At 32.1% G+C, this 22,776-nt stretch overlaps 1 protein-coding gene across 1 annotated transcript in view; it reads right to left on the bottom strand.

Annotated features, from left to right (window-relative positions):
• Positions 1 to 22,550, bottom strand: part of LOC125077960 (nephrin-like) — a 126,855-nt gene extending 104,305 nt beyond the window's left edge. The window contains exon 1 of the mRNA XM_047690095.1: positions 22,475 to 22,550. Coding sequence (XP_047546051.1) covers positions 22,475 to 22,550 — 76 coding nt within the window. The remainder of the gene's footprint in view (positions 1 to 22,474) is intronic.
• Between the last annotated feature and the right edge of the window lie 226 nt (positions 22,551 to 22,776).

Raw genomic sequence — 22,776 nt, 5'->3', positions numbered from 1 at the left:
TTTCAAATAAATTTGATAAAATTATATCATTTACTAGCAAATCGCCCAGGTTTCGGACGGTTGCAAATTATTTATAAATAAAATGAGAAATGCCATTAGTAAGGAAATATTATGTATGTTATTTATTTTATAAAGTTTATTTAATAATAAATCAGATGAGTCTTAATTTTTTTCTGTTATCAAAATTTTATTTTTACAGCCAGTTAAAACCTGACCACTCGTTTAGCAGCGAGCGATTTTTTAGTTGTAATTTAAAATTGGTTCTACAGTAGTTTAGTGTTGTTTTAATTATTCGTTGATATTTTGTAAAACGCCCTTGTTTTAGAATTTTTGTAAGTATAATTCCTTAGGATTATTACATTTATTAAAATCACGGGTATGTTTGTCTATTATAATATACACTTATTAATATAAATACATACTAAATGTGTACACACATGTGCTTATATTTTTTTGATTTTGGAATAAATTCATGCCTACATACCTAATTATGTGTTTTTAATATCTATCTGCATTGATTTCACACTTATATTTCGAAAATACACTTAACTGTTTGAATAAATATTGACAACACCTTAAATCATCAATGCGCCATCAACCTTGGCAATGGCCTTATGTGCCTGGTGCATTTAGTAAGTAGATACTCGTATATTATTAGCTCTCTTTTAAAACTCATTTTTAAAACTGGAACACAACAATACTAAGTATTTTTGTTTGACTGTAGAACATTTGATTAAGGAGAGTTACCTACCGAGGCGGACTCGCACTAACGCCTACCACCAAGTTATATTATGTCCTATACTTTTTAGTTGTATTCATCGGACTCGGTTAGAAGCAAAAGGTTTTTGTCTCACCGCCCTTGACAACTTCACTCTTCTGTTAGCAGGCTCTCGCACATCAAAGTGTTTTAAAGCGATGATTATCGCTTGCGGCGCCACACTTCATTCGAATACTGAGCACTGAATTTATTAATACGAATTATCTATAATTTAGTTAACTAAAGCAAGTATCCTCGCAACTTCGCGATTAACTATAGGACGACGCAATGTCGCCTATATGGAAATACACATTTGCCGTAGGCCGGGATATCTTTTCTTGGGCGAACATTATTGCGATGAGCGCGGGCCAGGCATAAGAGTAGGACAATACATTTGCAAGATGTTACTTTAAACACACATTCATACACCATCCCGTTGAATACCGATAATATTTAATTCAAGACATTTGCGCTATTGCAACTCTGGGTGATATGGCAGTTTTCTAAAGGTCATAACCATCTCAACAAAATATAGTACATAGCATTCTAGCCCAAAGTCAATGAACGAATTCGTGAATCTACTTATTCAAGGGATCGCCGAAATTAACATTTGAAACGATTTATAATTTATATACTGTTTATACATTGGAATTCTCTTAGCGTTCGAGTGTTGCTCTTAAATAATGGATCTTGTAACATTTGGCAAATAGTCGACTCTATTTAAGGCTGTGGTTGGAGGCGTTAGTTTGCGGTCGACGCGTGAAGTTGACTGCTGGGATGTTAGTGGGTATTACGTTAGTATCGAGTTCGTGTATTTGTTAAAATACGTAACTGACTTAAAGCTGTTAAAGAGGAAAATAAAATTAAAGTACTATATACTAGTAACTAATGTAAGATTATTTCGCTTTGGGTGAAAACATTCAACTCACACAGTAATACTTATATTTAAACGTAATACACACGTAACACGTATTTTATTTCCAATAAGCAATCATTTTATGGTACAACCGTTTGTGTTCTTTTTTTGTTTTGTTTTTTCATTACCTTTTATTTTTATTATTGCTTTACAAAGGACGAATGAATTAAAAAAAAAAACAATAGTTATAAAACCATTGGCGCGTTGCCTTTATATTAAAATATTGTTTGTCCTAATTATGACAATATACATAAATAAATGAAACATGACTTCGACAGCAATATCATCGTTATTTATATTACTGTTATTGTAAGAAAATTATTATTATTATTACTTATTTACTTGGTGGTATGGTTACTTATTTACTTTGTGCAAACCCGTATCAATAGGTACCAACCACTGATCATATATTCCACCGTCAAACAGCATAATTGTATTGTTGAGTTCCGGTTTGAAAGGTGAGTGAGCCAGTGTGATTGCAGGCACAAGATATAACATCTAAACTGACAAGGATGATAGCGTATTATGACGTAAGGTATTAACCATTAATATTTCTTTAGCGGCAACGACAATAGACGGCGGTGATCGCGCATCAGATAACCAATTAGCAAGTCCCGCCTAAGTATTACATAAAAAATACATATATGTTAAAATTTAAGACGATTATAAAGAAAACTGATACTTAAACAATTTCCCTTTCTTATCAATCTACAAGAACCATTACAGTAGGAAAGTAACGTATAATCAGAATTTTATATTTCCATTTGCGGACATTTAATTTTCTTTTCATTTTTTTCCGTGAAGGTCTCCGCGAATCGAACAAAGGGTAAAGATGGAGGGATTATAATGGGGATGTATAAATCGGTCCAATTAAAAGGGGTTTAATTAATGCTCCAAAAAAAAGGTTATCGCTGATCCTATCGGTTCGGCCTTCGAGTGCCTCGTGTGTGCTTTTGTAGTTTTAATTTTTTGGATACATAAGAACCTTTTTCCTATGAACTGTGTTTAGTATTCGTATTGTGTGTATTGATCGAGATAGGGTTCATAAAATATAATTTCAGTAAAGTGCTACCACACAATATTTAATTTGTAATTATTTTATGATGATAATAAAATATTTAAAGAGCCCGCGTGATGTATATTTTGATTTAGATTTTTTGTCTCACCATATTACAGTAAGCTATTAGTATTAAAATAATGTCCACGAAATTAACGTAAGTCATATTATGTCTATTTATGAACTAATTTTCTCTCAATAATATTTTTAATTTGAATCCTTTGCATTATAAAACAGAATACAAATGAAGCACGCGGAGAATTATAGTGAAGCAACAAAAGCAAATACAAAATCAAACGCAAATGAATATTCCCGGCAGTCAGACACGACACGTCTTTTTAACCGTCAAAAGAGCCGTCTCTTTAATTATTAATTATTCCACCTGTCATTTGTTTTATAATCTGTGCCTAGCAATAAATATTTATGTTTTAATATCATAAGCAAAGTTCAAAACTTTTTATTAATACAGACGTAATACATCACAGGAAATGTTACAATCTCAATTCTAAAATAATAAAAGCAATTCACTTTTGCGCCGCACTGTACACATTACCTCATTCCCTTTCCAGATGAAAGCTTTAAAGGCTTAGGTATACGGAACACGAAACGCAGATTGTAAGACGACTCAATCTGGGAATGTAAATTTTAGGGATTCCGTGACTTCAGTAAACAAGTATACCTTATAGATCGTATTGAAGCGTGAATATTGAGTTCCCTTACCAAATAATACCTGGTGAATTTCATTTGAATGTTTTATTAGAAAATGGAAATATATAATTCTCATTGCTGTACTTTATTATCATAGATTTTTTATATAAAAACTGTTTAAAGCGCTATTTACAATCAAGCATTTCTATGAAAACAATATTTATGTTACCCGAGTATTCCTTGTAAATAAAAATAGTTCATATAATAAGGTTTTAGAAGTAAGAAATATTTGATAAGGCTGTTTATGAACGATACTTTGTTTCTAAAAAACGGTATAATATATTGTATCAAAGACAAAACATACCCATTTAAAACACCACCACCACAACTTTCTTTCTCTCTCTCAAATCTCTTATGAGATACGATGGCAAAAACACAGACAAACAGATGAATAACTAAGCTATCGGTCGACTTAAAAAACGAAGAAGGTGTTTATGAAGTTTTTTTTTTTAACTTTAGTAAACGTTTTGTTAACTTTGCCAGCAATATTAACTTAAAAAACAGTCAAGCTGGTATCACGAACAACGCGTAAAAATTTACAAATCGACCAATTCATCGATAATTTAATTAAAATTCATTTCCAAATCACTGATTCGTTGACAACAAATTGGTTTGCACGTTCAGCTAAATTCGGTTTCAACAAAACTAAAAGTTGATTAACGATTTTCTGTTTTGCCAAGTGTACGGCAAAGGGACTTACAGTTAATCACGGCTGGTCGGACAAATAATAATCTTCATACATTATTAAATTAAGAATTTTTATTTCGTTGAAATATCTCAAAATATGAAACTTTTATGTTCTGCTAAATCTATTTAAATATCTACAGAATTCATTTACATTTCATATTTATTTTAATACGAATTATGTTTACAGTGAAAGTTTACCAGCAATCATTAAAAATGCTGGCACACCTCCTCACGGATTTTCTCGAGAAAATATAATAATCATAAACTTTTTAAAAGCTTATCATAGTATCGAGCTCAGATGTAATATTTTTTGTTTCTATTTCATATTGTGGAAAGGCTTTTAGTAAACTCGTCTGGGTTGGTACCACCCACTCACTAGACATTCTACCGGCAAACAGCAGTACTCAGTATTGCTGTGTTCCAGTTTGAAGGGAGTGAGCCAGTTTAACTACAGGCACAAGAGTCATAACTTCTTAGTTCCCAAAGTTCATAGCACATTGGCGATGTAAGTAATGGTTAATATTATTATTGCCAATGTCTATTGGCAGTAGTGACCACTTACCATCAGATGAGCCATTTATTCGACCACTTACGATCCAAAAAAAATTAAAATGGTGTAATTTTCTTTTTCTAAAGTAAAATTAAATTAGCGAATTAGTCATCAATTAATTTGCAACTTAGATAAATGGAGATAATAGATAAATTAGATAAACGAAGCATTTGTATCCCTAAAACAGAAATTGCAAGAGAGAATACTATATATATGTATATTATACGTACTCGTCTCTCTCAGTATTGTATTGTATTTTTGTTTGCGATTATTATATATGAAATTTCTATACATGTTTTGAAAAATATATTATTACAATACAATATAAAAGTATATTTATACTATAATTTAATTTCTAGTATCCTGGGTAATTTGTTATTGTTACACATTATTTATACGTATGTATATATTAAGAACTTAATTAAATTAATCAACATACAAATTAAGAACTAAACAGATCCCACCCTCTTGGAATAGTGAAGAAAATATTAACAGCATTCCGACGTTGGATTGAAATTCTGTTACACTAGTGAGCAAAACGAAACGGTCTGCCTGAGAACGCGAGGTGTTTAATCTTTTGATATATATTTTTAGTGGCGGAAAAACTTAAGCTGCTTGAAAGAAGACCATAATATTATACTCCAAAAATAGTTTTGGAGCCACTGCTCCTCATAGTTTCAAACAAAACAAACAATTTAACAGATACAATAGATAGATAATTCAATGCAATTACTCAAATTGTTAGTGCACACCACGAAGTTTTGAAGTTTGATCGCATTTGACATTCTACACTAAAGCGAGATTCTTGTTTCTATTCGAGAACTTCCACTTGTGTAGCACGATAAATTTCGTCTGTCGAAACATTAACTTTGTCGTGATTAAGCTGTTTTCACTCTAGTCGAGTCTTTATAAATGAAAAATTAATTCATTATAAATAAATAATATTTAAAGAATCTATTTATATTTGTAAAAATATCATAAGATTACGTACAATTTAATTCTAATATATATTCTATCTTTTTAATAGATCAATAGAGAGTAAATAATAACTCTATATATGCCTCAAACTTCAGACATCAACTAACAAAAGATCAAACACCAAATATGGAATACGCCTCTATAATATAATAAAACACAGCCCACATATTATACCCAATACTATTTATATAATAATATATATCATTTTATTACTATCCCAGTAAATTCTGGCGAAGTAAAAGCAACTTTGCGATAAACGGCAAAATTAATCCTTAATATCATACTCAAAATTAGCGACGTAGGCCCGAATAAGTTGGCCTATCTTGTTGCGAAAATTCCGAGTCAGCTTCACGTGGCACTTTGTATTCGATGCTCATAACTTCGGGCACTTGGAAATATTCTATCCCCCTTTTCACGAACGTGAAGGAAAGAGACAATAACATCGTAACCGATACGAAGTATGTTTGAACTGTTAGTGACATACCCAAATTAGATGGTCTTCGTATTACTCCAGCAAATTAAGCATTCAGCAACAGACATAACTACGACAAAGTTTCTTGTATGAAATGTATATTATGTGCAAATACAATTTGTTTCGGCTACGTTTCACGACGAAGTACAAAATATAAGGGCACGAGTATGTATATCATCTCAGAGCCATATTTTATTTACCGATTCAATTAATTATTTTGACATAGTTTTAATATAAGGGAATTTGAGTATAATGGTTTTTTAATCCTGTTAGAATGATTTATAGAAACCGAAATCTACCCAATCACATAATCGTTATGACTTTTCTCAATCAATTTTTTTATGTTTTTGGCTAAAGAGTTTTATATAAACTGACGTCAGGCTTAACTATCACTATCGTAAGCCAAAAAAATTCACGTGAAGCGTGGTCAGAAAAAAAAAAAGATTTTGCGTTCCATATTTTCTATATAAAAAATAAACATATATACAAATTCTCTCGATAAGGCCACCTATTACACCTAATGCAATTTCATAAATTAATATAATTCGACTGCAATGAATAATAAATAATTAAAAGAAGAAAATAATTATGATCATATTTATAAATGTAAAGAAAATTGTAAAGCAGGAAGCGATGATCGAAATTTGAAAACAACACACATTTGTCGATATGCGAAATTTCTATAAACTAGGTAAATAATAGTGAAATAAACTTATAAGCAGCCTTTAATTAGAGCCATATCGGTTAATAGATGGAGAGCTCTATTAATTTTAATTGATGAATTGTTTTGAAGTCGGTTGTGGTTCTGTTCAATGTTTACATTGGCTTTGTCGCAGTATCGTTATTGTTGTGGTATCAATTACAAAGCCGAAATTGAAATTAATATCACGGGAATTCATTATTGTTGCTCTTGTGGAAATAGAATGTTATTTATTTAGGGTTTTAACAAGTAATTGAAAAAAATCTGGATGTTATATTAAATATACAATGAGTTAGGTCTGAATGGAAATGTGAAACAAAGAAAACCAATGTATATGTATAATAATACAGAGTAATATTAAAGAAAATGTAAAGTTTTTTTTATATATATAGAATAAATATGTTTATGTTATGTATGCACTTAATGGATTAGCAACAAAGTATATAAAATAGGCTCTACGCATATAAGGAAGAAGAAAATGGTTGCGGAGAGGGGATATGACGGCATAAGGAAGAGTTATGCCGTTTGCCTCCAAGACATATAAATTGGTTGCATGCAAAGGCACGCCAATAGACGTTCCAGTTAAAAAACAAACGCATGCTTTATCCATACAATAAGTTATATTTATATAATATGATACTTCTTGTGGCCTTAATATATATTTTCAAAGGATTCTAGAATAATTGTCAGTGCAGTAGTCAGTAAAACGTTGATTAAAGCTGACATGGATGAAAGGTGGTTCACCGAGGTCATACGTCATAGCGTGACGATTTAAACGGTACATAAACATATTTTTCTAAACTTGCACGAATAATTTGAATCTTATTACAACCAGTTTAAGAACTATTATATTTTCAATTAAAAAAATGTTATAAGGTTATTGCTGGATTAATTTAAATATTTCAAATATTATCACATAATTAATAGTTTATTTATAAGAGCTGAGATATGTTGCTCATAGCGTGACAGTACGCATGTTATGCGAAGCATTAACACAGTACTGGTGTATAGATTGATTTTCGAATGCTTATATCTGATTGGTTAAAAATTGCATGGATTAAAATAGTTTAAAAATATATAACTATTAAAGCACGATACGTAATTTTTCAAAAATAAACACGTCTTTAATTACACTTCTCTTGGTTCTTTATCTTCACTTCTGCTATACGATGACATATATCGTATAAAAAAAAAAAAAATACGAATAAATTGATCGCTGATTATTATTTCGAAATAATTTTATATAAATTACACAGACGACTACAAAACAGATAAAAAAAAAATAAACTTCTTAACAGGAAAAGTGGTCTGCCGTCATCATGAACTTAGCGTGTGAAGAAAAATCGATACCCTTAATAATCTCATTTAACATGTACCGCTGAAATTGCTTGAGTACGTCAAAGTAGTCAAAAGTTTACTTTTAATAGCTACATCAACCCGTCGCATGTGTATAATTACATTGCATTTCTCAGGTTAGCTGTCAAATGGCGTGATAGGTTTATTTACGGCGTGTTCGATGAGAAATACTAACACGACTGCTGTGGGTTATTATCTTTGTAAGTATCTTATGAGATGGCCCAGTGGTTAGAACGCGTGCATCTTAACCGATGATTTCGGGTTCAAACCCAGGCAGGCACCACTGAAATTGCATGTGCTTAATTTGTGTTTATAATTCATCTCGTGCTCGGCGGTGAAGGAAAACATCGTGAGGAAACCACACACACATGCGTGTCTAATTTCAACGAAATTGTGCCACATGTGTATTCCGCCAACCCGCATTGGAGCAGCGTGGTGGAATATGCTCCAAACCTTCTCCTCAAAGGGAGAGGAGGCCTATATCCCAGCAGTGGGACATTTACGGGCTGCTAATGCTAATGCTAAAGTATCTTACTGTAATAAATTTAATATTAATCATTATTTACTATATTTTTAAATTGAATCAATCTATTGGACATCCTTTGGTGTAAGGACGACTCATCCGGCATGACAAGTCCTTTTCTGTAAAATCAAAATTCCGTACCGGCTGTAGCTTTACCTTTACTACAATTCTGTAAAATAACATTTCAACAGTGTTTGTAAGAGTCTACTTGAATAAATTATGTTTTGATTTGATTCGATTTGACGTTCCCGTCACGAGTCAACAGTTCTTGTCTTATTCGTAAATTAAACAAATCATAAATGAAAATACTCACTCCTTCGTAATCTTATAATAAAAAATTCGAAAAAAGAATCCTTTATCGAACGAACTTTTATAAAACGAAATATCCAAACGAACAAATATTCTTAAAACGCAAGAAAACAGTGGCTGGAGACTGCCTGAACAATATGTATGCAAAGTTAAATGGCTAATTCACCCTTTGAAAACATGTAGTTGCGAACATTCACGATACAAAAGTGCACAACCAAGAGAAACAAGTGCAGATGAAGTCGGGAAAAGAAAACTACAAAAGCGAAAGAACATTGAAAATGTACCAACTTTGTGAAATCATACTTCGTTTCCTATTTCTCAACCGACACATTTCTTTGAATGATACTCGCGTTATTACTATGACCATTAGATGTATTTTTCAGAGACAAAGTGTGTTTTGTACGATTTAGTGCAGAAAGCATTTTTAACTTTTGTTATCGCTCTGCGAATTGCTACGGGTTTCATACAATGGCACAGGCAATTCACCAGTATATTCTTAATACATTGTACGTGTAATGTTACTTGACTCGTCCTAAAGGTTCGTAACCAACCGTCTTACTTACCATTCAATAAACAAAAGCTAAACGTCTCAAAACGAATAGCCTCCTGTCATCTATTCTAAAACTTGAACAAAGTATACGTATCCTTCCACGTGTTATTTACTCTTAATAATTTAACACTATAGATTGTTAAAGGATTTTTTACAATACCGTTATGAAAAATGAAAAGTATAATGTTGACTGAACGCTTTATGAGGCTTTGTGACGCTACCGATGCTTATTCAACGTTTATTTCTCATAAACCTATCAGGTTGGCCGATGGGGAATATTTTTTCTTTATATCTTAACTTACTTCGCTTGCTCGGATAGCGTAAATACGTCGTTTTTCCACTCCTACTGGGCCTGTTGGCTCAGAGTAAATATTATTACATCGTACAAACGACTAGGTTAAATTAGAGAAAGGTGCGTCTTTTGGGAATTTCCCTTTATTAATAATATAGCTAAAACCTTTGCACGTTAATAATCTTATAGGGTATTACAAAGGCTAAATTTGGCTAGTATTCTGAAATCAGTTAGCAGATTATATAAACTATATCTCCTTTAGGAATGGTAAATGAATATCTGTGTTAATTTTATGATATAAGTGTACAAAAATACTCTGAAGACGATAAAAAAATGTATATATTAATGTTAGCTATTTATTTATTTTAATTGCCGTGGCTTATATACACTAGTACTGTATGAACGCACACAGGCACCACATAAGCCATAAAAGCGCCGCCGTCCGTGAGATTGAAGACGTTAGATACCTAGTACCTACAATTAAATTAAACCTTCAAGACACTTCACTAACAATGACTTATACATTAATAGTAAAAAATCTTAAACGAAATAATTTTAATTTGAATTCGTTTTAAAAACACCAATTATATAAATGATCTTACTAATTTCACAGGAGGACGATCTTAAATTATCGCGGTACATTCGACTTCGCCCAAATGTCCCAATTCTCGGAAGCAATTTCGGTGTTTTCGATGAACATTACACGCTTTGCGGTAATACTCGCAATAAAACGAACCTTTTAATGGCAAAGACCAATTGGAAACCGTTTGTCCGTAATGATTTAACAGATACTTGAACCGTTGAAATTGTTTGATACCCCGATTGTGAAAATTTGGATGCGATTAATTTGTTGGATTAGTCAAGACCTTGGAGAAAGGTTTGATAAGATTTTTATTACAAATTTATAAAGATGATGCCTCGAGTTTATTTTTTTATAGAATTCTTTATTGTATCTCAATAGACTTTCTTTAAACGTTTTTTTGGTATTTTCTTATTTGATATTAAATAAACCCGTTATATTTTAAACTTATAAATTATTTTGACTTTATAAAATAATATCTTAATTACTGATTCCTATTTTCACTGATGTGACTCTACAGTTCTATGTTCATATAACTATTTTTATGTTGGGATCCGTCATTATATTTCAAAGAAGCCATTCTCGATGAATTGAACAATTGCTTCATTACAGAATAAATTCTGTACATAAATACAATTTCCGTTGACGCGATACCGAAAGGATATTGTAGGACACAGTATTTGAAACATCAGATATTGTTACGAAAATCAGTACGGCTTAACAGGTTGGTATAGTGCGATACCCATAGTGCCGGAATAGCAGTTGTCGACTCTTAGCACTCAGACGTTTATAGCGGTGGTTAAACATAATAGCGAGCGAAACGCGTATCGTTAATAATAATACCCCAATATCAAGTGTTACTGCACTTCGTTTATGCTTCATAAAAACAATATCAAGGACATTTCCTTTTCAAATGTTGGTATCTCATAAAACTTATTACACACTACGTTCATAAATTTTTCTTCCTATATCAGACAAAAATCACGCACCTTTTTGCCGCCGGCGAGCGAAGTAGTTCTTTCTCATGCAAAATACATATACAACGCACGCAACCCCTCCGTTCCGATTTATTTTCAAAAGGAACAATGCGAAACAATAAAAAAGCGGCGTACGTGCGAACACGACTCTTCGTATCGCGTGACCTTCAGGATAATAAGTGACGGCTAGGTCGGGATTGAATTTATTGTTGTGTCATTTTTTTTCCCTTTTTTATTATATTTTGCAAATAGTTTAAAGAGTTTCTATTGTCTTTGAGATCATGACTAAAGTAAATAAATAAATACAAAAAATATGCGAAAGAGTTGAATGATATTAATAAAATTTGGTATGAGGTGAATATAAATATTGCAAATTGTAGGGACACTGGGCGAGTAATACAGCTTTAATGTTAATGTAATTATAGACGCGGGTCACTAGTAATTGAAGTTTGTTTTATTATTGGGGGGGGAAAAATTATCAACATTTGTTGAGCTCTACAAAATAATAAAGTAAATTATCGTTCAGAAATGCTTTTTCTTCCTTTTTTTCTTTTCTCTTTTAATTCGTTGACCCAAAACGCAACATAGATTTCCACTTAAAATATTGTTTGCTTTATAAGTCTCTTAAAATAATAGTGATTCGTCAGGAAAAAGTGCTAGTATAAGCCTTTGATAGTGTCTGCTCCGTCTGTCAATCGTGTAGTTCTTTCTTGCTTTTGTTTCTTACATCTTCACTACAAAAAGTCTGCACCGAACAGTACAACGCACAGTCTTCTTGAACATGATTTATCTGTCGCTCTGTTCTAGCCAAATATTATCACATTAATATTCTTTAGTAATAAATAAATAATATAATAATTGGTAAATTCTGTTTATTACGATACTTAGGATTAAACGTGAACTGTATCTTGAAATTAGGGTAAGTTTACGTTATTTAATACGTTTTTTAATGCATAATATATTTAAGAATTTAAAATAAGAACAATTTGTATTTTTTTTACAACGAAAATAAATTAAGCCGTATACATTGTTTGTGTTGTCGCACAGATAAGTTATAAGTAGGTTTTAATAAAAAATAAAGTATTAAATAGTATCTAGTAGTTACTAGAGCTATTGAAAACTGCAAGATTATGATTTCATTATTTAAGTAATAATAAGCTAAAATGTATGGCAATAATACCCTGTGCCCCAGGTGGGTCTACTGGAGAGTGAAATTGTTGAAGAGTCAGTGTTTTGATGTATGACTGAGAATGAATTACAAAATTATAATAAATGTCTGAAATAGGAGAATAATAGGAGAAGTATTAAATATTTTAATAAACTCGACCTAAATACATTCCAATTAAGAGTCGAATTTTATTAGACTTTAGAATTATAATTCAACACGGAATAAATACACTTTTGCATATTTTTGGATGTTCACAAAGAATATTTAGAGGGACCAACTGAAAAGTCCACTTTATCCACCCTAAGGAATTCTCAAGGAATTGTACAGTCAAAAAACACCCGACCCGGCGGTACGAAAACATTTTCGATATAAAAAGCGTAACTCCTTGTGTATATTATCAAAGCCGGCATACCTTGGCTTGCTCAAAGGCTCACATTCTCGGCAATCTGAGGCGGAATTCCAGCCGAGATTTAACTACACCATAATTTTACTTGGCGCTGCACTGACAGGCGCCCCTTCGTTTTTACTCGCACTTTTGATTATACCAATTCTCGTTGGTGTAACGCAGTTGTCAAGATCTTTATTAATCTTTATTAGAATGAGGTTTGTAAATGTAGCGGAGATATAAAAAAAACAACATTTGAAATGTCGTAAAATATAAAGTCTCATACAAGAGCACGAGCCTTCTTTCCTCGTTTAGAGCTCGTACTAACACGCTACTTTCAATCGACACACACAAGTTTCCTCACAATGTTTTCTGTCATCACGCTGTATAAATTAAGTACGTGAAAAGGGTGACCTATCTAGATTTGACCGCAACCGTCAGTTATGATTCACACATTCCATCCACTTAGTTATTTTGGCTCTTGCTGTGTGAAATTTTGTATCTGCGTCGAAATTAATTTTACATTTTTTCATGATGTTAAATGTTCGGTCATATAGATAAAACTATCTTTTAACGAGTGAGTTACTTCTGTTATTATTAATAAGTTCAGATTAGCTCAAATTTGCTTCATTTAATATAAAAAAAATATCATCAATTACAAAAAACATATATTAAAAAGCAAACGTTTTCAAATCCGCATTGGAGTAGCGTGGTGGAATATGCTCCAAACCTTCTCCTCAAAGGGAGAGAAGACCTTAGCCCAGCAGTAGGAAATTTACAGGCTGCTATTGTTATGTGTAAACATTTTAATTGATATCACTGTAAATATCATATACATAGGTGTTTGTTTAAGACTCTTTGTTATATGGCAAAATGTCAAGCTTACATAAATTACATAAGCAAAACCTCAAACGTTAATCTCATAATAATAAACGAACAATTCTTGTATGTAAATATTCTCTATATCTAATCTAACGATTAAGCTCAAATTTTGTTTAGTTATTCTTTTTAAGTTTATCTATATAAATAAGTATAGGATTCATTCCTAAAAACACACACACAAAATAAAAATACTATTACTAATATTATTGTATTGATAATTTATAAAAATGGACACATGTATCACAAACATAGGAACAGCAGAATATATTTTTTTTTATTTTTTACGATGTCATGCGGACTGATACACATATCACCAACGCACCACCAATCTTTGGAATCAATATTTTATCTCATCTGTGCCTGAAGGTAGAATATGTGATGAGTGGTTAACCTACCAAGTCAAGCTATTACTTTGAATCAGTTCACGAGAAAATCCCTATTGGCCTATTATACAGACAAAGTTGCTTGTAACGTCTAGTATTTATTAAGAAGCTTCTACGGAAATTTCTTTCTCTAACGCCTTTTCGCAGTCACAGTTAACATAATTGAAAAACCATTAACTTTATTAATGTAGATGTTCGCTTGATATTTTATTCAAGATTTCACTTATCTTTGATTAAAATTGTTTCCATTTGTTAGATTAAAATGTTTTAGACTAAAATTGGTTTTGAATTATGAGTATTTTCTTATAATTGCCGCTTAAATTAATTTAATTAGAGGGAAAATAGATAATAATTATGTTTCTTTAAAAAAAACAGTAATATATGTTACCGGTTGTGCAAGTCGACTGTACTTTCGTAGACACGATATTATTCTTAAATATTATATCGCATTTAAGTACTGAGGGATCAACTGTATCCAGATTTTTAATTATATATAAAGCGCTAATGTCTATTGTGACAAGTGGTCACAATAGACATTAGCGCTGTAAGATATATTAATTATTCCTTAAATCAACAATCCGCCACCAATCACGGTCCCTTACCAGTCTCATGTGTCTTTAATTACACCGACTCTTAAAACCGAAACGCAACAAAACTATGTAGAATTCATGGCGGTAGAATATATGATGAGTGGGTGGTACCTACCTAATTTATTTTTTTAATTTATTTTCACAAAGATAAATACAGTACAAGTATCAGTCAACATTTCCCACTTCTAGGTTAGCCTAGCTCCTCTCCCTATAATGAGCAGGTTTCGAGCTAATTTTAACTCGTTGATCCAATACGAGTTAATAAATACACTATCATAATTTTATTTAAATTAACGAAATGCAGATTTATTAGTATGTTTCCGTTCATCGCCGAGTACGAGATGATTTCTAAACATAAATTAAGCACATGAAAATTCAGTGGCGCTTGCTTTTCTAACCACTGGGCTATCTCGGCTCTCTACTAAAAATATTTATCTGTATAAAACCTCAACTGTTCCCAGTCAAAAGCAATTGTTTATTAAAATCAGAGGTATAGTATAGTATAGTAACATTTTACACAACACTGTAAGCCCCGTCTGTGAACTCAAAACTGCCCCGTAAGTTCGTAATATACCTGCCTTCATTTTAAAAACGCTATTAAAACTAGTCTTTAGCCGTAAACCCCGGGGATATGAGCTGATTTTATAAAAATATATAACGTTCCCGTAAACTTACTTCAAAATTTGTTATATGAAACTAACTAGGGCTCAGTGAAGAATTTACGGAATAAGACGATACTGAGATCGTAAAAAGAGATAGGGCAACACGAACTTAATCCACGATATTATTTTATATCAGAGATTTTATTTAATCTAAGCATATTATCAAAAGTTCTTACATGACTAGGTTTTAAATTATATATTTTTGTATCGATTTATCATCGTTAGCGTTTTTTTTTATAGATAATGTTATTGCCATGAATGGGTACAATTCAATACTTAATAAATATATATTTGGTAAGTTTTATAAATTTCATAAACATTAAGTAATGAAAATATAGTAATAATAATAAATAGTACTTGTAGTTCAAATTTCCGTCGAACCAATTGTCATCATATTGGGTTCAATGGCTTGGATCTGAAAGAACATCATTCAAACGGCCACGACTTAGTTTATTTATTTCGTCAAGAATGAAATGGTTAGCTTTTTTATGTAATATGTGGACGGCAAATGAACCACCTGATGGTAAGTAGTCACCACCGCGTATATACATTGACGCTGTAAGATATAATTTACATTACACCATTGCGTCATCAACCTTGGGAGCTAAGACGTTATGTCCCTTGTGCCTGTAGTTACACTGTGTCGCTCACTAAAAAAGCTGTAGAACAAAAATACTAAGTGTTGTGTTTTGGCGGTAGAATATCTGATGAGTGGGTGGTACCTACTAAGACGGGCTTGCACAAAGGCCTGCCACCACATAGCTGTTATCAAATGGCACTGCATACACATGCATAAACAATAACCTATTCCTTACAGTGGGTCGCCCACATTTTCCTGCACCTGTAATTACACTGACACCCTTCAAACCGAAATAGCAACATTATACACCATAGTTTATCACTGTTTGTCAGTCGAATAATTGATGAGATTGTGGTATGACGGCACTAATTAGACCCTACCTACGAGACCCTTAAAATATTATACATAAAATATAATATTTTTAAGTATATAGTTGCATTAAAAGTAATAGATTATAATATTCAACGAACTATTAGTCTACTAGATAGTCTTAAATTTTTTTAACTAAGTTCAGTAAATAAAAAACCCAATTTTAGGTCATCCGACCGACTAAGCAACCTAAATACAACGTAAATTATTCCGTTTCTATTTAAAATAAAAGAAGCTCTATAAGGCTCCTGAAAATACAATGAAAATTCACGCTTACATAACTATTGATCAAATAAAAAATAAAAGACTTATCGATCACACTTTTTTTTTTTTTAACTATACCAGCGGTGCCCTGAATTAATCAAGGAATTACTAATATCCCTATTCGGCCCTCCTTTTAGGCTTATCACTTGTGTTAGGAGTGTGACAATAGCCCAACGGGCCAGGATTGATCCTGCGACTTCTTACATCGCTAGGCGGCCCTTAAGCCATTGCGCTATTGACGCTTCGAAGTAAGTCAAAACTATAACGAGCATTATATAGTTTTATAAGTCACAACTTTCGTAATACATTTTGGGAATCTATAAAAACATATAACAGTATAAGTATAAATAATATATACACACAGCTAAGTTTTCCACTCCTTTTAAAAGTTATTTTATGAACACGTGGAATACATGCAGGTTTCCTTACGATTATTTCCACCATCGCCAAGTATAAGATGAATAATTCATCTTATACTTGGCGATTAGAAATACAAATGAAGCACGTGAAAATACACTTGTTATAATTACTGAGATATTCCGACTCTTACATAGGCAATGTTCTCGAACCATTTGCTATATTGCTTTGTTTATGAAACTTTCAATTGAATTCGTAATTTTTGGAACGAAGTTCTTTTATGCCCCCTACAAGCGTCCATTCCGAGAGAAAGAAAGTCTCTCTATCCTTTACTATTGTATATATATTATTTATTACCATAAGAATTGATAACATTAAATGCTTAAATATATACAAATATGAATTAAAAATAGTTACTGTATGTAACTTCCTTAATATCGCCTCCTCGCCTACCTCGCCTTATTATCGCCGCCACTGGTGACAGGAGGGCTGGTTCGTTTTTAGCCCAGAAGATCGGAATTGCGATTCAACGGGGAAATGCTCCTAGCATTCTTGCCACCATTCAACGCGGTCAAAATTTATACAGTAACTATTTTTTAATTAATATTTGTATATTTTTATTATTTTAATTCACATGGGATTTTAATAACAGTTTTGTCATTGTCTTGTAATTATTTTTAAACGTCGTTAACAATCAAATAATTATTATATGTTTTATTTAAGACATAATAAATAGCGAAAGCAACTTCGTTCTATTCTGATGTTTCCCATTGTTATACCTGACGAAAAATTCAATGTTGAAAATCTAATAACAGTTTTGTCCTTATTCAACCTACATTTTACAGTAACTGTTTATTTAATTTCGCGTCACGCAAAAGGCATATTAGTATATTTTTATGAAACATGAATCCATAACTAATTTTGTAACAAGAGTCATGTTTCATCATAGCAATCTGATTACATATAATATATAATCATATGGATTACTTATATTTGAAGTTGGAGGCTATCAATAATTGACCGAGGATTGTTGAAAATCTGTATATGTAAATACTACGTAGGGTTAGGGCTATGTGCTAGCCCGTCAGACTAGGTACCACCCATTCATCAGATATTCTACCACCAACAGTATGTTTATAAATATATTGGGTGGTGGTGGCCACTTACCATCAGGCGGTCCGATTGCCTGATCACCTATTTAATAATAAAAAGAAGTGTATGTATGATCCAAAATTCTGAATACTTATTTTATGTGTATACAGTTGAAACGATGTTTATATTTGCCTATAAAAACATTTAGATTCAATTACCGACATTTTTATGGTGAAGTGAACTGAAACTAGGAGTTAGTAAATGAAACACAAGCGGCGTAGTGATGGAAAAACACAACGGATGTAACAACCAGTAACATTTTTTCAGGACTAAGCACTCCTTTTTTTCTTACGGAGAAGATTTAGAGGTGAGGTGATTTCCTCCAAGCTCCATCGATTGCAACCCGCGACAGTCGGGTTTACAACCATTTAATACACCATCGAATCCAAGAGGAAATATAGATACAAATTAATTTCATGAAAACTCTTTGGCTACGATTCATGTACCACTGAATCCACCTTATTAATAAATTAGTTTGTTGGTAACACTAAAAAAAAACGATAAAATTTCAACAATAAGTCACGTGAAATAAAACGATACAAGAAAAAAGATAAAAATAATAATATATATTTATTTGAAGAAATAAAGTTATTAGCACTTTTCACTTCTTAAATATAACGTAAAATAATTATTATTAAGCAATAAGCAAGTATTGCGCAGACAATAATGAAATAACCGCAGTCGTAACAGTAGGAATGCCACAGACAAAAATTTATACAAGACAATCGAGTTTCACAGTTCGCTTTCAAACTACATTAACACTCGTCGCTTACAAAAATACAATGCAACAATCACGCTAATGAAAATAAGCAGGGCACTACAAGTATCTTGTAAATATTCAACGGCAATCTACCGCTTAATAGAAACATACAGCTTTTGAATTTATTCACGAAAGCCTTGAAATTATAGTAGTTTTATGTGAATCGTTTGCTCAACTTATTTTGTTGGTGTAATTTTTATTAATACATTAGCAGCCTTTAAATTTCCCACTGCTGGGCTAAAGGCCTCCTCTCCCTTTTGAGGAGAAGGTTTGAAGCATATTCCACCCCGCTGCTCTACTGCTTGTTGGTGGAATACACATGTGGCAGAATTGCGTTGAAATTAGACACATGCAGGTTTCCTCACGATGTTTTCCTTCGCCGCCGAGCACGAGATGAATTATAAACACAAATTAAGCACATGAAAATTCAGTGGTGCCTGCCTGGGTTTTAACCCGAGATCATCGGTTAAGATGAACGAGTTCTAACCACTGGGCCATCTCGACTCGAAATTTTTATTAATATTTATTGTAAAGTTGAAATAAATTATGATTTGCTAAAATCACATATTTTATGAATAAGCTAAGGTTACGTTGACCCTGATATAACATGAATATCTCTTCTTATAAATAAATTTAAAATAATATTATTCGTGTGTTAGAAATAAAATAAATTGTACAACTCAATTTTTTTAGCATAATAATTATTATAATTTAGTTTTTGATCTACTTAATCAAATACTCAGTGCTAACTTTAAGCTCTTTTAAAATATATCGGTCTTACTTGTAATGTTTTTTTGGCGCGTTTAGATAAATAGTGTTTCTCTCTTGTTCTTGTCTTTCTCTCTGTCATTTACCGAAAAAAAGAAGAAGATACACTGCCTAATTTACTAAATAGAAATGCCGTATGTTTTAAGATGGGTTAGAATAACATACTAGGTTAAATACAAAAACGAGTAGCAACGCTGCGCAACATTTCTTAAAAAAAAAAAACATACGAAACACCGTTATCATTTCATGAATGCGTTATTTTTTTCCATTTGTAATACATCAAAATATAAAACGAAGAGAAACGGTGAATTTCAAAAAAATAATTTTAATGTTCGTTAGTGTAACGGCTAGGCTCATTTTCGCACGGCTCGTTTCCAACACAATTTAATCACTTGAAAAATTATTATAAGAGCTTGCCCTAATTTCAACACGTGAATTAAATTATTATTATATAGTTATCTTACGAATTTAATTTCATCATCATCACTCAGCCAATCAGAGTTCATTTTTTAATATAAGCCTCTCCCAAGGAATGCTAAAGTACAGGTATCTGCTTCCAGGTCATTAGTGCACTTATTTGTATCGCGCGGCGCTGCATTGGGTAATGTAATATTTAATATAGGAATTTATTACAAGCGTGGGAAAAAGGCGTTGTGGAAATAAGTGGTCCATTGTTCAATAGGTCAGGAACTAGATACCGATTAGAACTATTGTTAAATATTATCTGTTAGACATTTATTATTTGAATTATTTTAATCGTAGTATCGGCATAAAATTTTATATTACGCTTTCTAAGCAGTTTTTTTTATTACTATTCAGTATTCGTGTATGGCTTTTTTAATAATAGGAGACCACATCATACGCTATTAAACAAAAATATTTAAATAAAATTTAGATAAAGGGTGAAAAACATAATACTGAGCAGTAAAAGTCTTAATCGGTTTATTAATTAAACCTTTTTTTGTTAGGTTAAAAGCTTAGTGAGATACACTCTGAATTTGTAATAGTACGCCCATGTATTCACTTACAGTCATCAAAATCCTATACTCTTATTTGTATTGTTTTAGTTTGAAATCATGACTTAATAAAATAAAATATTTCCACGGAACGACTTCTCATCAAAATTATTGCCTCAATTTTGTCCCTTATATTCCATACTCTGATAAAAATAAACGCGAAATATTCACTGTAACGAATTGTTTTATAAAACAACAAAAATAATAACACTTAAATCTCCACGTGCAGGCTGTAACGTTTCGGTGCTACCCAACATTCATAAAGGCTTATAGCAAAGCTGTGTGTCAACGCAGAATAAAACGGGTGGCCTACTTTGTACCGCGTAATTAAATAAGTATGACAAGTTTTATATATTGAAGCGATAAGTTGCGTTGCGAAATCATATAATTGTTTTACATTTATGGAAAATTGCACTGAATATTATAGGTATTAAGTCAGATGAAACAGCTCGTTAAATGTATTAATGTCTCATTTTCAATTAAATCATGAGTATCCTTATATCGATGCACTAAACCTGACTCACTAGCAGTATATAGTGAGAGCTTTAGTACTACAATAAGAAGGACTTTTTTGCAATGCAAAATGCCCACAGCTGAATAAGTACTGAAATGTACAAGAGTTACGAGATATGTTAAGAGTGTGATTTTTGCGAATTGTCCAAGCCGCAGAACCGCAGGCGACGCGGTTAGTAGGCAGAATCTTCTCTACTAAATACTACGACCATTCATTATAAAGGAGAGCGACCGCATTCTTGGTCATGCACGTAATCTCTCTGGTCGTATTGGAAGACTGAATCATCGGACTATCAACATGGACTATGAACATGGAATATACATACTTGTACTTACAGACTTGTTGCTCTGTTATACATCTTGCGCAGTTAACTAGTCTCTTTTGTGAATGTACGCTTTGACCAAAATCTCTAAAAAATATTTTAGAATAGAATTATTTGATGCAGCGAGAAGAGATCCTAAAAAAATGGGCACAATCTGGGATTGTGGAAGAAAAGGGAGACTAAAGTTACTCCATCTTATGTGCTTCAGTGCTTTATGTGCGACGGGTTCTCGGTTTCATGTCACCAAATTAAAAACATTTAATGAAACCGTAAGAAGCCTCAAGGACATCCAAGCGGACGTCACGACTTCGACAAATACCAATCACAATGAGAAGAGCATGTATGAAAACATAGCGAACCCCCTACATGCCCCATACGTATTGAGAAACCAAAATAATATACAATACAAAATGTCGTTGAATATATTCGAACAACGGAAAAGAAATTGAACAAAATCAAAGGGATAATTAAAAAACGTTCTTGCGAAATTTTGAAATTACATTGATATTAAGACCCGTCATAATTGTGGTGTGCGTATGAACGTGTGTACTTAGGCTGCAAATAATCCTTCTAATGTTAAATGTGGAGAAGCAAATAGCGTTCCTTGTTTGCTGTACGCCGTCTGCACGCTGCTCTAGTGTGTAGCCTCACTAACGACGTTAATTATAAAAATACTACAAACACATGGAACTTCAGTGTGTTAATCTTGTTGCAGAATTATTATTATTAAGTTTCTTAATGGCGTTTTAGTTGATTATTCTCACTAGAAATGCGAATACAGTTTTAGCAGCATAGATATATATATAGATTATGATCTTATTAACACGTTCAGATATATATTCGATCGCTAGAGAATTATAATTTATATTAAAGTTTAATTACGAACTGACCTGCTATGTTGAAGCTGCCGATGATCAAGGTCCATAGGGAAAGCACTCGCGTCGAGCTGCGGAGCGAACACTCCATTTTATAGTTCTTAATTATTACTGCACTGCACTGATGTTTGATTACATTTTCGCATTCATCTCTTTTATTAAACCTGAAACCAAAGGAAATTAGATTTGATGTTAATATATTATTAAATAGGTTTTATTTTATGAATAAATTCATCTGATTAATTGATTTCTCTATCTGCAATATATTTACCATGATTTATATTTAGATATACGATTATGTAGGTTTTATCATAGTG

This window comes from Vanessa atalanta, chromosome 4 (assembly GCF_905147765.1).
Source record: "Vanessa atalanta chromosome 4, ilVanAtal1.2, whole genome shotgun sequence".
Classification (NCBI taxonomy): domain Eukaryota; kingdom Metazoa; phylum Arthropoda; class Insecta; order Lepidoptera; family Nymphalidae; genus Vanessa; species Vanessa atalanta.
Note: the sequence above shows the minus strand (reverse complement) of the source record. Positions and strands in the feature narration are given on the sequence as shown.